General features: G+C 32.5%; 1 protein-coding gene across 2 annotated transcripts in view; it reads right to left on the bottom strand.

Moving 5' to 3' along the window:
• The window catches only part of LOC107442643 (uncharacterized), a gene marked incomplete at its 3' end in the record, with an annotated part of 46,694 nt that extends 31,107 nt beyond the window's left edge, over positions 1–15,587 (bottom strand). Inside the window, 6 exon segments of one of the 2 annotated variants that reach the window (XM_071181124.1) lie at positions 720–854; positions 3,678–3,847; positions 7,169–7,383; positions 9,803–10,035; positions 12,828–13,022; positions 15,366–15,587. In XM_071181124.1, the coding sequence (XP_071037225.1) occupies positions 720–854; positions 3,678–3,847; positions 7,169–7,383; positions 9,803–10,035; positions 12,828–13,017 (943 nt within the window). 2 annotated transcript variants of the gene reach the window in all.
• Positions 15,588–17,961: the final 2,374 nt, after the last annotated feature.

The following is a 17,961-nucleotide window of genomic DNA, read 5'->3' as shown; positions in this document are numbered from 1 at the left end:
AGATTTCTGAATTTCAAAATCTAAGCAAAATTAGAAAAGTTGTGAGGAATTTCCATTTTTGCACAGCATGCATTCTTTTCAGAATTTAATGCAATTATACAACCTAATAAGTACACAAAACTTGTAAACAAGTCTTATGCTAGATAAGAAAAAAAAATTGAAGTTTGTGTACATTCCATCAAAATATGAAATTTAACATTTTGCAAATTTTCAAGCTAGCTGGTATATCTCAATACTTATATCGGACAACAATTTTTATAATTAAGGAAATTATATTTCACAATTTCTTTTCTTTTGTGTGCTTTCACAAAATGATTGTACATGTAAAAAAATATCAGCTTCACCCTTATTAGTTAAAATTTTTAAAAACTAAAAAATTATAAAAAGCGACCTTTTGGCAGGCATTTTTATTAAGACGTTTCAAATTCATAAATTCAGCCTTTCCTAGATTTATGTTTTAGTTTGATTGCTTTTTTAAACTTGAAAAATGTGGAAAAAAAGATTTATGAAAATAAGATTAGGAAAAAGTTTTTATTTTAATTGAAGCAAAACCTTAGTTTTCTAATCATTCCAATTAATGGGATTGATGTTATAATTAAGTCACAAAATTTAAGGTTTTTGCAACTCAAACATTTTAAAATTAGGCAATTTTTAGCAATATGCAGATAAAGATTTAAGGAACGCTTCAAAAATAATTCAATATATATAACAGTACTTACTGGACCACCAGTATATTGCTGCATTCTGACTTCCAATGAAAATGACATAGTGGTTAGCATTGACATAAAAATGAAGCACTTTGATTGGCCCTTCTATTGAAAGCATTTGCTGCAGAACTAATCCCCTTTCGTCTTCTAAATAAAGATTAATAAATTGTAAAACGTGAATTAAACTTTTAAAAAATAGTTTGACTTAAAAATCTAATTTAAATCAAATAAATCTTTTCAAAGGATATACGAGCCAACTACCTAAAATACTTATCTAGAAGTAACCACGAAAAGTGTATCAGTGGCTACCATTTTTCAGTTAGCCATCGGTGGTCACCATTCGTAATTGCTAGAGGTCTAGGTTTTGTTTACTATTTTTCAGAGATTAAGTGTACTTATATATTAAGCTTAAGAATCTTACGAGATTCTGTTACATAAATTCAAAAAAGCAAATACTGCAGTAAGACCTGTTATAGATTGAAACAATTAACAAAAAAAATTCGAATCTATTTTTAACATTTAATATTTTTCATTATTAAATTTCAAAAAATATTATGTAAGAACATTTTGCAGATTGATATTCAAGATTGTTTACTTGAAATTTTAGAAGCAAATGTTCCTTATGCCTTGGCAACCGTATTATAAAGTATTTTGATGTCGAGAACGAACAAATTAAGAATGACATAAGAATGTGAATGAACTTCTAAAATTTATATGCTAAACATCTAATTGTGAGATAATTAAAATATTTATATAGATTGCTTTAAGAATCCATCAAGTCTTAAAAAAATTCTTAAACATGTTCAAAGATGTTTTCTGGAAATTAAGATTAACTTAATTTTGAATTGAATGTCTGCTACTAAAATTAAAGTATTGATTTCCGTAAGAAGCTTACAACTGCAATCTCGAGCCGATTTGTTTTCTGCTGCTAGTTTTTTTTTTACCAAAAAAATTAGTTTAATCTTTAGTTTGAGTTTAATTTACACAAAATTGAAGTATATTCAAGAAGTTTTCACTCGAAATGCTAAAGAAATATCTTATGTGCGTTAAAATTTTTTTTTATACCAGACGAGTGTTTTTCTTTAAATTTTTCAAATGGAACTTTCATTTTAAAATTATAAGTGATAAAGTACCCGAAGTTCCTCTCGCAAAATAAACTTTTTTTCTTGCAGCTCGTCTCTTTGCCTACAAGAAACCTTTGTCTAATTCGTTTTGGTCGTGGAATTACAAGCTTTTGAAAATATTCATGAAGTTAGAGTAAAAACATTTGCAAAGAATTAGAAATTTTCCCGAAAGGCAGATAGCAAATATCAGCTGAAAAAATCCGTACACGTTGCCGGACTTTTAATTTGACGATTTTGCTCAAAAACACATTTTTCAATTGTTTATTACAGCAATCATAATTGAACATCAGTCGTATGCTTGGAATTGAAAGTTTTTACAATTTTTTCATAACTCAACTACTGTTACCGTCATTTGCTTATCATTTGATCGTTATATTTACTTCATTCAAGAAAATATTTCAGAGTAAATAGTTCGTTCTGACAGAAACTTTTAAACTGAGTAAACTAAAAATATATGAAATGTCAGATACACATGGATCTTGGAGCCGTAATTTGTCGCTGGATGAGAAAGTATTCCAAATTGTTAACGCATGCAAAATCGTAAAAAGAAACAATTGACAAATTAAAGCAAAAAACTTAAATGAAGCAAAAATTAAAGTCATAAATGGACACTGTAGTTTGTTCTATAAACAAGAATCTTCCTCAATTAACGTTATGACACCGAGGAAGGTTCTTGTTTATACAACTGAAAATTAAGTATCTTCATTTATGTTCTCATTTGTGCTTTATTCACGTTTTTGCTTTATTCTACATAGCACAATATACTCTATCCTTTGTTGAATTGATATATTACCTCTTATGTTACATCTTTTGTTTTCGATGCATTCGATTAAATAACTAATAAGTACCTCGATATTATTTGTACTAATGATGTTTCTTTTTTATATATTAAAATGTGCAGGACTATAGCAGTTGTTTGCGGCAACGTGTCAAAATGGCAATAATGCATATTCAAGTATCAATTTTAAACGATCTCACAAGATTTCTCTTAAGACTTAAAGGATATAATTCATCTATTAAAATGTTATACAATATTTGTAAATGCAGAGTTGTGCTGGAACTTTCGGAATTTATCACTTAAATGATAAAACTTTATAGTTATTAAATTATTATATACATATTTTCTTATGGCAGGCACTTAACTTTCACGTCCTTCGCATAGGAAGATGCCGGAAGTGTTGCTCATTTATCGTTACCCATTTGGCACCTGTGAACCTAAGTCACGGAAGCGAGCAACATTACCCATGCCACACTGTCACAGATGCCAGTTTATAGGGTGGACCACATTCAGACATCAGAGAACAGAAATATCAATGCCCTGAGCAGAATTCGAACCCGCAACCATTGGCTTCACAGTCAGGCATGCTGACCGCTCGACCACCTGGAGGCATTTTAAACTTGAAAGTTTTAGTTTCTTAATACTTAAATATTAAATTTTATGATTAATGTTAAAAAGTATTATACAGAACTTTACGGTCAACATATAGTATTTTTCTTGCAGGACGAAAAAGAATTGTGACGCATTTATGGTAAAATAAGAAGTTTCTGTTAATTTATAATTCGATAACTACTTTGAAATAAGAAAACTAGTAAAATTGCATTTGTTAATTTAAAAATTATCAGCAAAAAAATCTGGATTTGTGAATGATCTTTTGTATCCTCCTTGTAAGTCCGTTAAATATTTCCTTTAAATATTTTAAAATATAGATCTCTTTCATAAAAAAAAACTACATAGAATTATTTGAGATAAAAATATGCATCATGATTCAATGATCCATATTTGAAATTTAGATTTACGAGTTGCATTTAAAATAAATCATTTTCTAATGCAAACTAATATACTTACTCGCATTGTACAAAAATACCGGTGAACTATAGTCAGACGTGCCATCCAATTTCTGAGCAAGGACTATGTATAGAGTCCCATCTAATACCCAGCATGCAACTGAACGTGGTCCAATCACATCTGTCCTGGTTGCAATCACATCAAACTGGGTTTGAGTCCAATGATAAAGACTGAAAAAATTCATTCTATGTAAAACATTTGCACCAACCAAAATAGTTTAAACAATTCACGTAATTCAGTAAAATCAATAAAGTATTTAATGAAGTTTGCTATGCTTTCATGTTGGCATTATGTCGCTTCCACGTAAAGCATAGACTAATAACGCTTGTATTTATCAATGATTTCTAAAAGTTTAGTTTAAATGTTTGGTACAAATTGTTCAGTGTCAGGCTAGTTAATTTAGCTTTGAAATGAATATAAATAAAATTGTAATGTATAAATTGAATCCATAAATAAAAGTTTTCACAGGATTTATATGTTACATTTTTTAAACTTAATTTTAAAAAAGAGCACCAGCATAGAGTTTTACGAGCATAGCTATCCAATGATCTATCGAGGCAATGCGATACGGACAGCGAAAGCAGTTCCGGCGGGCGGTTGGAGAGCGCAGCGAGCAGAGGTGGACCTCCTATTTTTTTTAGATATTTAATACAGCTCTACAGTTGTCATAATTCTAGAATGAAAATTACTAATTATTACAGAAAACATCTTGTAGGGCATGCAATTCAATTATATCACTTAATTTTTATCTGTTTATTTCAATTTTTTTTTTACGAAATTGACTAGTATACACCGAAGAAAAACTATTTTAGATAGGGCTCAAAATACACATTGGAGAAAAACGGACAAGATGAAACGTGTTTTCGAAAAAAATGGACATTATTTCATACATATTTTTAAATGTTAATTTTGAGTTAAATCAATTTTTACACCAGCTGATTTCAAACTACGTCCCATTTCTGAAACTACGAGTTTTGAGTTTTTTAAAAACACTCATTTTGAGCTTTATCGAATTTTTTGAACGTGAAACTTAAACCATTTCCAAAATGAAAATTTTACCAACACATTGCGACAATTGTTTTAAAGTTTTCCTTTAAGAATTTAAAAATTTTTTTAAAGTGGACCAGGTCATGAAGGATACTAGTCAGATAATTGCTCGAGACTATTTTCATTGAAAATGTGAACAATTATTAAAATGCTGTCAATTGTAGTGTTTTTGGAGATTAAAAGTTTAAAAGAATAAAAGCTGAAAAATAGGAACATTTATTGTTTGCTAAATATTAACTTAAAGAGTTGCACGTAACATCGCAATGGCTTCGGTATCAGTCACAAGACATTAAAAATCATTTGTCATTAAAATATAAATATCAAAATAAAGATCAGAAATATTCCCACTGTATACCGCTCTTTTTCGGCACCAAAATACCATCTGTCAATTGCAGAACTAGTATTTATTAATCGCCAATCCTACGTATTCAGCCGCCAATAGCGAACTGTGGAACAGAAATTTTGAGCTCTGGAGTAGATGTCATAATCTTGTTAAGCAGTTTGATATAAGAATCTAACGAGAAAGAATGGTTTGAAAAAACGCAAACATTTTTTCCATTATTTATAGGTTTTTATCAATTAAATTTAAAATCATAAAATGATCCATACCAAATCGATTCAGAACATTTTTCAATACCAAGGGACGCTGTAAAAAAAGTTTTGAACATCTGGTCGATACTTGGTACACAAAATTTGGAGGACGCTATTTTGCCAAATTCAAAGTTAGAAACACTTTTACGTCGAACGCAATCAACTTAAAAAACTAAAAAAATGACTGAAAATTTAAAAACGAAATCTGAAAATGGGTGGCTGAACCCAAGTTTATCAGAAATTAAAGCATTAGTGAGGTTTGTTGTGATAGATAAAGGTTTACGTTAATTTAGTTTATATAAATGTCACTGTGAATGATCGAAGTCTACGACGCAAATCCATGGTTCAATTAATTCATTCGCTTATTTCATCGCATTTAGTTAATTCATTCGACATTCGCCGACGAAAGTAGACTTGCACTGGCGAATGTCATCAATCACATAGTCGATTTGGTGAATGTCCGAAATAATTGTTATATCCTATTTGATATTAATTTATTCACTGATATATTTATTCGGTATTTTGATTAGATTGGAATTTTGATAGATTAGAAACATCAGTGTTCGGAGTGCCAGTCAAATGTATACCGGGCAGTGGCAGTGAACCTTAAAAACATTGATGTAGAGCATACCGGGAAGAGGCACTGAACCTTAAAAAAATAAGTGTAGGGCATATCAGGCAAATGTATACAGAGTAGTGGCACTGAACCTTAAAGAAATGCTGAAGTGTATATCGAGCAGTGGCTCTTAATTAGACTTTGTATATGTTTCGGACATTTACCAAAGCGACTATGTTATTATAAGCATTCACCGGTGGAAGTTAGCAACCAATTTCGGTCATTCACAGTAACACAAACACACCTAACTAAAAATACAATTGTATTACTTTATACTACTTGGTACAACGTAAATATACTTTACTTTATAAAGTTTGATAGATTGATCAGTTTAATGTCTCAAGAGTAATGATTCAGCTTTACAATGTCACCCAAAATATTACGTACTTGGTAACCGGCTTAAGTAATCGAAAAACAAATATAGCAAAAGAATCTGGATGAAACAATTAACTGAGGCGAATTTGGGATGTGGAACCCGTGCTTAAAGCAGGGAAGGTTTTTGAATTAAAAAAACTAGTTCAAAAACTGAAGGCATTTAGAAAAATGACTTTTGGTGTTAAAAGATTAATGCATTGCAATTTTTCTATTGTTTATAAAAATAATAATTTTCAACATTAGAAATTTGCAGTAAATCACTAAAACACAATTTTAAAACCTTTTTTTAGATTCTTTTTATCCGTTTCTGTATAACCCTTACTTATATATACCTACAAAGATAAAAAAAATTCGTGTTTTTAAATGAAAAGGAGAATTTATTGGCCTAAGAGCTGGATTCGGTTGTACTACAAACAAACTATGTTACGTATTCTAGATTAGCGACTTAAAGTGTAATAAAATAAGCTTGACCCAAAAAGTTAAAGTAATCGGGAAAAATTTACTGGACTCTCTCGGGGTCTTAGGAAGCATGTTCTAGTAAAAGGTAAAACCCTAAAATATGCAAAATTTTAGAATTATTTTTGCTTGCACATTAAATACGATATTTTTACTACTACTCGGAAATATTTCATATCTTGAGCAATTCTAAATATACATCAGTTAGAGTGTAATCATTAGGTCAAACAACGGCAAATTTCGCTCATTATGCAGATCCCATTTTCTGACGATCACGAGAAAAGCAGTGCCCGTGTTCTTCATAAAGAAAATAGCCGAATAAAATTTATACGAAAAAGCCAAATTCATAAAACAAAACAGATTCATTTTATAATAAAAAAGGGTCAAAGGTAGATATAGAACTCACGCAAGTGTTGCAGAATTCCTGTTACTTTGATAGGTGGTTACAGCCATGTAATGAACTCCTTTCAGGGTCACGAGATCAAAATCCGTTTCACCATACAAAGTAATTGTCTGCAGATTTTCAAAACCACGACCTTTTCTCAAGTAGAGTCGAATCCAGGTTTGGTTTCTTGCTGATTGAAGGATGATGAACCATTGTTCGTCGTAATAACTGAAAGCCTGAAAACAGTAACAAATTGCCCGTTTAATGTATGTAGGTAGGTATACTTTATTTACGTCGCACCAAAGCTGCGCAATGGGCTATTAGTGACGGACTGGGAAACGTCCCTGATTATGATCTGAAAACGGTCCATCAAAATTTTGATCCTCTGCAAAGGAGATCATTTGTGAGTCCACTTCCACAATTTAGATATAGATCAAGGTTATTTCATCCAGATCCCTGTACCCATTATATTGCTCAGCAACTGACCTCACATTTTAGTCCACAGATTTTTTTTAACACTTGAAAGACTGAAACTTAGTATATACCTATATTGCCCAAAAGCAGTCAAAATAACTGGATTGTGAAAGAATAACTAACGTGTGAAGAAATTTGTTTGAAATTAATATTTTTTACATTATTTACAGTTATACAGGGTGGTCCTAAAATATATGTCAAAAATGCAAAGGTATGTAGAGGGGACCTAAATAAGCATATTTCGTATAGGATTGTGTGTGCGGTAATGCTGACTTGAGCCGGCAGGGAATCTAGTTTTCTTTTGTCTTTACTTGTCCTTTCAGTTTCCTTTGATTCATACTGCTAGTGCTTTAATGTGCCATTACCGCACACACATTCCTATCCGAAAAATGCTTATTTATGTTCCCTCTACCTACCTTTACATTTTTGACGTATTTTAGGACCAACCTGTATAAAAAGTTATCAGTAAATATTAATAAAAAAATTATACGTTGTACAAAAAGTCACAAAACTCCAAGAAATTGCATCATTGCTATTCCAATTGAAATTAAAAAGCAGTCAAAATGGCTTTCTTAGGCAATCTAGTGTTAAGCACGTACAATGCATGTACTCTGGTCTTAGTGGATACGAGGAACAAATCCAGACTTCTCCGGGTGCAATCCCGGTCCCTCCTACAACTGGGCTACAATGGCCTCCCGTTTATTACTTAATATTTGTAGGGTAAACTAACCACTGAAGGAACACTTAAGCTTCGCTTGCCTTTTAAAAAATCATTAATTTCAAAATTCGTAATTTTAGGTAAATGACAGTGTCAACATATTTGTTTCTAATTGCAAATTATGTAAAATTTTTTTAGAGAACTTACATAATATTGTTTTAAAGTTTTGGAGGTTCAAATAACTAGTAAGAAGACCAAGTGAAGAAACAGCTCTTACCAGTGAATGAACACTCAGTTAAGGAACACTTAATTTTGGCTATTTTTTAATGCTCTTTACGAATTTATATGCTATACAAATGTCTAAAAACAAGGCTATTCCTAAAATTATAACATATAAATACTTGGAAAATGTTAACTTTTCTTTGTAATCATGAATTGAAAATTAAAGTGTCAACATATTAACAAATACTGTTCATTCACTGGGAAATCTATACCCGGTAAAGGAACATGCCTGTTCCCTCACTGGTTAGAAGTTGTTTTTCGTATTTTTAACATACTTTTGATGCGGAACATCACTAAAGGTACAAGAAAATTAAAGTTTATCTCTTATTTTTATTAACTTAGAAAAAAACAAACAGTAAAGGAACACTTGTTCCTTCGCTGGTTTTTCATCGTTTGGTGATCAAGTGAATAAACACCCCCTTATCTCAGTACTTGATTATGCTACGATGCTTAAAAAAATAAAACGTAACTTCAATAACTATATTTTGAATTCTCTTTTTCACAGTGAGAAAAATAAAACTCTTACATGCAATTAATTCCACTTCAAACATATAAATACAAACACTCACCTTATAATTTTTTCAAAGAAACAAGGTGTTGCAGAGATAATAATATTAAAATTTTTTCCAGAGAAGTCTATGTGACCAGGTAATCCAAAACATTGTTAGATGACTTCCTATTGTTTGGCAGTAAGCTATTGTTACCAATCAATCTAAAGAAAAACTTTCAAATTCTTTTTTAATCAATATATATGAAATGTTCCTTCTTTGGGTAGTGTTCCTTCACTGGTTGGTTTACCCTACACACATTCAGAAAACGTTTGAAAGTTTTAATATTTAATTCAAAATTAATTTCAAAATTGTATAAAGATCACAGAAAATAATCTAAAATTGAATTATTACAGCTGGTATGCGGTCTAACTAGAGGGCATGATTTTGGAAATTCACTATGGATACTAATTTTATTCCTTAAGGGTATTCACTCCCTAAAATAGTAAAGTTCTCTGGCTGACCAATTAAGGAAAAAATTCATTGCAAAATGTAAGCACACTTCATATACCAAATAAATTAATATTTATACTTCGCAATGAGGCCTAAATATTTTTCAGTCCGATTTGCTATTTTTTGGGTAAATGTGTGCCAATGTCAATGTTCTAGACTTGAAATTTTGAAAAATGGTTACCAATACACCCGATTAGGCATTGATATCCAACAAATTATTATTTCAGATGAAAAGATCACCTTCGCTTTGATGGCGACTTCCTCTTCGTAGGAACTGGCAATTATCTGTCCGTGCCTATCGTCTTCAGCAGATAGCTGGAACAAGATCAGATTGCCTTCCTCAGTTCCGATCAGCACTTGCCTTTGTCCTTGATGTTCAACTGGAATCCAGAACGTGAGTTTGTAGTCAGAGAGGTAGGGGAGTTCTTCGGTAGTTGCACTTCCAACGCGCATCTGATATGTATACGAGGCATCTGAAAGGAAGCTCTTATTAGATGGAACAGTATCAAAACAATGTATACGCACTTGTATAATGTATATTTGTGTAATTTGCAAAAATAAAGCAAAGAACTTCGAGAGTTCCAAATCCATAGATAATGTTGGGTAAGAGGAAAATTGGAAGAAAAAAAAATGAAAGTAATTAAAAATAAGATAACTTAGAATTAATTCTGCGTCAAAGGGTTAAAAAGGAAAAAGTTGTGATCGCCTTATTGCGATCACTAGCTACCCATTGGTCAAATGTTTTTTTTTCTGTTTTGAATCCGTTGAACTACACATTTCGAATCATGGGTTGCAAAAACTGTCTCCATTGATGTTTGTCGTTGGATTGGTTTTCAAATCCTGTCTATGTACGTGTCTCAAGACTTCACGAAATACTTTACCTTCTTCAGTATTCATATTGAAATCAAATCAGTCAAGCCAGTAGTTATAAGCTTATAATAAAAGAATATAAAAATACTTTAAGTGTTGTTGCTGTTTCTAATCCCCAAGAGGTCCATCCTAATTAGACCAATTCCATAAGTCCAGAAATGTCCAGAAAGTCTAAAAACAGATGAGGTTTTGAAAAAACCTCGTCGATCTTAAAATCGATGCAGTTTAGAATATGCTCGGGCGAAGCCAGAGCAGTCTTACATTTAATGCAAAGTCCAAAAGTCTTTTGCCCCTGAACATACGAGAGACACCTCAAGTGACCACTTGCAAAGCGAGACAAACAAGTCTGCTGGCTTCTAGGTCCCCCAAAAAGCAAGGCACTTCCAGGTCGTTTTCTGATATACCAATTATGCGGAGGAGGAACCCTCCTGAGGTCCATAAACATTTTTTTCCACTCTGCAAAGACCTCATTGAAAGTGGAAGGTAAATCTGGCTGTAAAGGTTCTAAAGAAGCATCTTTAGCCAGTGAGTCCGCCATCTCGTTACCTTTGATTCCAACGTGTGATGGAATCCATTGTAAGTGTACCCCAAAGTCATACTTTAAGTTATTATGTAAATAAATTAAAAATACTTGCTAGTGAAAATAAAAATAGAAGCTGTCTCCATAGCAACGCATGTGCACTGTTTACAATTACTCTTGAAGACGGTTAAAAAGTGTAATGACTTCTAAATAAGTTGCGCAAGCCATCAAAACCAAAACGTCCATTTTGCCAATGGGTAATATGTACTTTTGTTGCTTGAATGAAGTAAAAGCACTACCGTATGCAGAGCACAAAATAAATGGACCACGCTAAATTACTTTTAATCCAATGATTGGATCTTCACTTTTCTAGGACTCAGTGTCAACGGTTCAAAAAAGTAATTAGCGCAAACGATATTCTAAGTTACTAAATTAGACAAAAACGTACTTTCTGTAAATGAACATAACTTTTCTAGACATACTCTGGTTTCTGACCCTCAAAATATAAAGGGTTGCAGCAATTTTGGAAATAGGGTCCCTATAGTTTGGTCAGGAAAGCGGTCCAAAGTTCGAACCCTTCCATGCAGATTTTATTTTTGCGTATTTCACCATATCTCGAGAACTAAGTGAATTGAAAAATTTTTGAACATAAATATAAATTTGTTTCGTAATTGTGTTCATAAAACTACAGATATTTCCATGCAAAATGTAACTTCTAGTATTTTATTTAATAATTGAAAAAAATCTTAGATTGTAAAGTCTATAATTTTTTTACTTCATTTTAAAGAATGCAATTTTAAATGATAAAATACAAAGGTTAAGTGAAATTAGTCTAATCTAATTTTCCCGAATTAGTCAAATCTTTTAATCCTGAGAAATCTAATTTTAAAAATATGACTTTCAAAATTCGATTTCTCAAGATTCGACCGATTTAGCTAAAACTGTAACTTAAAATTGCATTCTTTATGTAAAAAGATAAATGCAAAAATCGTAGACCTTGAAATTAAAATGTTTTAGACTATTAAAATATAAAATATTCATTAAAAAAGTCATATTTCGCATGGAATTATTTTTGGTTAAGCAAATTTCATATTTGTATGCAAAAATTCGCTTAAAAAGTTCTTTATTAATGACGAAATATGCAAAAATTAAAGTTAACATTAAAACTATCGAAGATTTAGACCTCTCTCATGTCAAAACTATTGGGACGATATTTCCCTGATTACGGCAACCCCTGATATATTGAGAGTCAGAATTTTAAATCCGTCGAAAAAAAGGTATCTTTATTCAGAGAAAGCACGTTTTCGTGTCTGATTCCTTAACTAAAAATATAATTTGCTCTAATTAGCATAATTGAGGTCACCCCTTGGGCAATTTAGTCCAGAAGTAGAACAAAACAGTCCTAGAATGTGAAAATCCCATTATTAACACTAGAAAGACAAACTTACTATATACCTATATTGTCCAAAAGCAGTCAAAATGACTAGATTGTAAAATAAATAATGTGTGAGGAAATTTGCTAAAAATTAATTTAATATTTTTTATATTATTTGCAGTTATATAACAAGTTTTTAGTAAATATTAACCCTAAAAAAATTATATGCTGTACAAAATTCTAAAAAATTGTGTCATTATATACATCATTGGTTTTCTAATCGAAATTAAAAGCAGTCAAAATGACTTCCTTAAGCAATCTAGGGTTAAATCAAAAGTTATTCAAGGTGGTCCGTTTTTTATTTTGCGCACTGTACATTACTTCTAATATAGAACTACCATCTAATATTAAAATACTTCAAAATGTCTTCTAGATAGGTGGTTTTTCCTTTGATAAAGTTGATTTAATGCCAGTGACATAGATAAATATAAATTCCTTACCGTGCGAGGCTTCAATTTGCCTTTTCTTGCGTACCCTCAGTCCTTCCAGAGTGCGATGGAGGTCCATCTTGAAGTTATGAACTTTCGAAGATAGTGTCTGTATTTCGCCATCATGGGCAGCCAGCACTATTGTACAAGTGGCAGGGATTAGGACACTAACGATTCCGAAAATCCATGTCAAAACGTTCATATTTCCTAAAACATTTAAAATCCAATTAGATACTAATCTATTATGTAGGTTTTGGGAGAAAATCTTAAATTTTTAATGATAAAGTGAAGGATAGTTGTTAAACCTATCCTTGACTTGTTAGTAACAACTTTTAATTTTCTTTCATAACTATGTAACATGATTCATTATATTTTTATTACATTTTGTTCCCGCAAATGAAAGTCCTCTTCGGTCATAACTAGCTAACGTACTACTGATGAAGCTAACGTACTACTGTACTACTGCTAACGTACTACTTCGCTATACTTCGTATAGTATTAAGTTAACGGAAAGAAACCACTGGTTATTTAAAAATTTAATTTTGTACTTGTTTTTAAGAAATTTAAAAAAAAAGAAAAAAAACAGCAAACAAGTTCTACGGTATATGAAACGCTCAACAGTTCAATTATAACACATGGAACTAATTATGCATAGATTATCGGAAGAAAGCTTATGAACATATTTTTGCAGCAACTTTTAAAAATATTGATTTTCGGTCCTACCTAAATTACAAGAGAATTTAAACTTTAGTTCAAAACACGAAATATTTCATAAAGTACTTTTTATGCAAAAAAAGAAAAAAAATCAGTGAAGATTTTTTAAAAATGTTTATTAAAATTTCAGAAATATTTATTTTTCTTTAATAACAAAGTTAAACTCAAGAAAACACCTTTGGTTAAAAGATATGTGATGTAAGTTAACAAGATTGAGATTTTCATGTTTGTCTAAACCAATGTTTCCAAAAAGGGTAGACATTTTCTAAGTCTTGCTTATTCTACATATCAGAAGTTTTCTGTGTTTAAAATATTAAATTTTAATATTTTGGATTTTGATGAAGTCTTCAAAAACTAATTTTTGAACATTAAGTTTTTGTCAAAATAATTTATATTTTTCTAATTCATGAACAAATTGGCTACATTTTTAAATCTCCATTACAAATTGCTCACATTTTTAGATTAGAAAGAGTGTTTCCGACCTTTCGTTCCAGTTGTGCTTAAAAAACTCAAAATTCCAATGAGTGCAAAATGTCTAGATTCAAAATTAAAAACATTTTTTTTACATTATACTGTGTACATACATGGAATCACAACCTTAATAGAATATCCTGAATAAATACTCATTCCTAAGCACTTAAGTTTAAAACATTTTATCAGGTGCGAAATAAAAAATTGCTTTTTTCCCAAATGGTAATTTTCCATCAGTTTCTAAACTACATACCTATTATTTTATATAAATAAGTACGCTGCATAGAGCAAAGCGTGGCTATAATTTTTAACTTTCAGATTGTAGACTAACATCAATACTTCAGGAAAATACTTTAATCATAATAAATCATGATGGAGCAAGTTTAATTTAATCTTATTTTTAAGTGTATCAACACTAATTTGTTTATCTCTATATTCTAAACTAAAGCTTTATGAATCCTTAAAAATAAAATTTAATTTTCAAATATTTCTAATATCATTTCAGGGAAAAAAATGAACAAAAGTCAGTTTAAATTTTCATGCAATCTTAAACCGAAAAAAGCAATTTCTCAAGTAGACACGAGTCAATTCTTAAATATCCTACAAAATTTTTGCAAACAAAAATTAACAAAATTTTAAATAAAACTATTTTATTTATTAAATTTATCTGACTTTATAATTTTATTAAATACCCTAATTTATGTATTGAGATACAATGTGGACAATAGCACAAATGCTGAACTCCAGCACAGTATTCAATTTCAAAAAAATTCATATGGTGCTATAAACTATGTCTGAGGAAATAAAAGACAACCAGAGTAACTTTGAAGAGCCAGTGTTCCGCGAATTTAACATAAAGGTTTTTTCATGCGAACAAAATTAAAAGCATTATCTCGACATCTAGATAATTCTAAATTTATCTAAATTTCAGTATGTAATAGACTGGAGATAAATGCAAGAAGTTTTATAAATAATATCTACTAAGAATGACACAAATGAACGATATACTTTTTCACAGAAACTACCACTTTAAAACTTGATTCAAGCATAATATAACAAACGAAGCTACAAAATAAAAATTCTAATTATTGGTTAAAACACACTGTTTTGCACGTTAGGATACTAAAATATATTTTTTACACTATAAGGAAAAATAACACGTAGATGGTTTAGAAGTAAATACTAGATCTTTTAACTCTGAGAATTAAGAAAAAATAAAACGATAATTTGAGTTTTTATTGAAAAAAAGCTCATTAAGTTTTAAGAATTATTTAAGCTAAGAAATTATGCACTGCCCTACAAATATTTTACTAATTAATTCGTAAAAACTTATACAAAACTTGCATCTATTCCAAAAAATAATACCTGCCTGAAGGCTGCCTATCCAGAAACAAAGGTCCTCACGCACTGGTAAAGAATGCTACAATGGAAGAGAGCAAAAATCATCCAATCTATTTCATCATTAAAAACTGTTGCCAGATTTTTCTGATAATTCCTATACAAAATCTCGTTTCTAACGAGCTTTAAAATACCACAGGTAAGTATCGAACTGTTCGCGTACCGAGCGTTCTGAAGCATGTAGATAACAGACTAGATAACCGATTTTAGTGTGGAATAATTTTTCATTCTTGCTTGCTGTTGTTTTTTCCTAATATTTGCTTTTTGTACACGAGCTAATTTAGTACGCAAGCCTGCGAAACTTATAAAATAGAGAACATCGAACCGAGAACGTTTATCAAGGACTTGCAACGTCGGTTCATCAAGGACTTAAAGACACTACCCTATTGCCTGTATATCAGTGTACGGAGCTTCGATCTCTTGGTCACTTCAATGACTTGAAACAATTGTTATTTCTCAATCAGAACGAATACATGAAGGTAAGTTCGATTACAACTCAGGACGAATCATCATTTTTTGTGAGGTTTTTCAAAATATTGTGCTGTCTTTAAATTCGAAATGGTCCCGCAGTGGACTGATCGTTAAGACACGGTTCCCAGCAGATCACCGAAGTCAAGCATCACTGGCTACGGTCAGTGTGCGGGTGGGTGACCACATGGATCAGTCTGCGTAGGGACCGAGGGTGTGCGGTATGGGTCCTCGTTAAACTGTGCTACCGTAAAGTGCTCGACTTCGCGCGCAGGTCGTCGGGCTACCGAAGCGGCGGTGCCATCAACTCTGAAGAGGATCAAAATTGTGATGGCATGTCTTCGGATCATCCTCAGGGAGGTTTCCCTGACCATCGCCAATAGCCCATTGTGCAGCTCTAGGACGACGTAGATGAACCGCAACAACAACAACAACATCGACTGAGTGATCGTCTGAAATAGGCAGATAAATTTTAGCTTCCTAACTGCGATTAAAAAAAAGAAAAAAAAAGACGTCAAGGCTCGTCACAAAAGCTTCAGATAGCTCTACGGCCGCAGACAATTGGAGTGACATTCATCAAATTGTTCCAGAAGATAGAGGGTATTGAGTTTGGCTCTCATTACAGTCTTGGGTGCTTCTTCTCCTTGTATCTACAGTCATTTGCACGACAAAAATTCAGGAAAACGAAAAATTCACAAACGAATCATGAATTAAGCATGCAAGAGTGATGAATGAAATTTAATTGAATCATGATTAATATGTGTTTAGAAACTAATATTCCAGATTGCCGTCGTTGTCGTTGTTAACTTACGTCGCACTAGAGCTGCACAGTGGGCTATTGGTGACGGTCTGGGAAACATCCCGGAGGATGATCCGAAGACATGCTATCACAATTTTGATCCTCTGCGGAGGGGATGGCACCCCCACTTCGGTAGCCCGACGACCTGCGCGCGAAGTCGAGCCCTTTACGGTAGCACAGTTTAACGAGGACCAATACCGCACACCTTCGTTCCCTACGCAGACTGATCCAAGTGGTCACCCACCCGCACGCTGACCGTACACAGTGATGCTTGACTTCAGTGTCCAGATTGCAAAATAGAAAGTCTAATTGGAGCCTCTCTGGCCGAGCGGTATCACCGGCCAAATGCTGTGCAAAGTGTGGAGGTAGAGGGTTCGAATCCCACCGTAACCCCGGATGTATTCTTCGTGGTGTCTTCCTCTGTGTTGTTCTATATGTCCTTCAACTTGACAAAGGTTTATAAGCCTAAATTGAGCACACAAGCCTGTAAATGCATGTTTTTAAATCAATAAAGAAGGTCTTGTTGTTGTTGTTGTAGTTCATTTACGTCGTACTAGATCTGCACAATGGGCTATTCGCGACGGTCTGATGGTGATCCGAAGACATGCCATGACAATTTTGATCCTCTGCAGAAGGGGTTGGTACCCCCGCTTCGAAGGTCCGACGACCAGCACGCGAAGTCGAGCACTTTATACGATAAAACTGTTTTACGAGAGGACCAGTACCGCACACCCTCGGTCCCTAGGCAGACTGATCCAAGTGGTCACCCACCAGCACACTGACAGCAGTCAGTGATGCTTGACTTCGGTGATTTGCTGGGAACCGTGTCTTAACGATCGACTGTAATCGTGTGTAATCGTGTCTTCTTTATGTCCCTGCGGGACATAAGGAAGGTATCATACCATGCTCTGAAATAAAAGAAAATATTTCGTTTTTACAGATTTCTCATGTGAATACAACATTACCGATTGTACTTCAATCTTGCTAAGAAAACAAACTATATGTTTGTTCCCTCAAAGTATATTACTACACATTATATGCACTTTAAGATCCCTTGATGGTTCATTTGAGAGATATGCAAATAATGGAGTTTTTTTGAGCTGTGATGATTTAAAATACCTGAAAATGACAGCGGACATAGGATTGTAGTTCGTTCACCTGGAATTGGTACTTGGCCCCACCCCCTCGAACGAAGAGTTGATTTCAACTCGGGAGTAAGAGGAGAAACGATTCCGCGCTTGAAATTGAGATACCCTTAATGCGCGCCAAACGCACATAGTGAATTCTTTTACAGTC

The sequence above is a fragment of the Parasteatoda tepidariorum genome, chromosome 5 (assembly GCF_043381705.1).
Source record: "Parasteatoda tepidariorum isolate YZ-2023 chromosome 5, CAS_Ptep_4.0, whole genome shotgun sequence".
In the NCBI taxonomy this organism is placed as follows: Eukaryota; Metazoa; Arthropoda; class Arachnida; order Araneae; family Theridiidae; genus Parasteatoda; species Parasteatoda tepidariorum.
The sequence above is the reverse complement of the archived record's forward strand: the minus strand, read 5'-3'. Positions and strand labels throughout refer to the sequence as shown.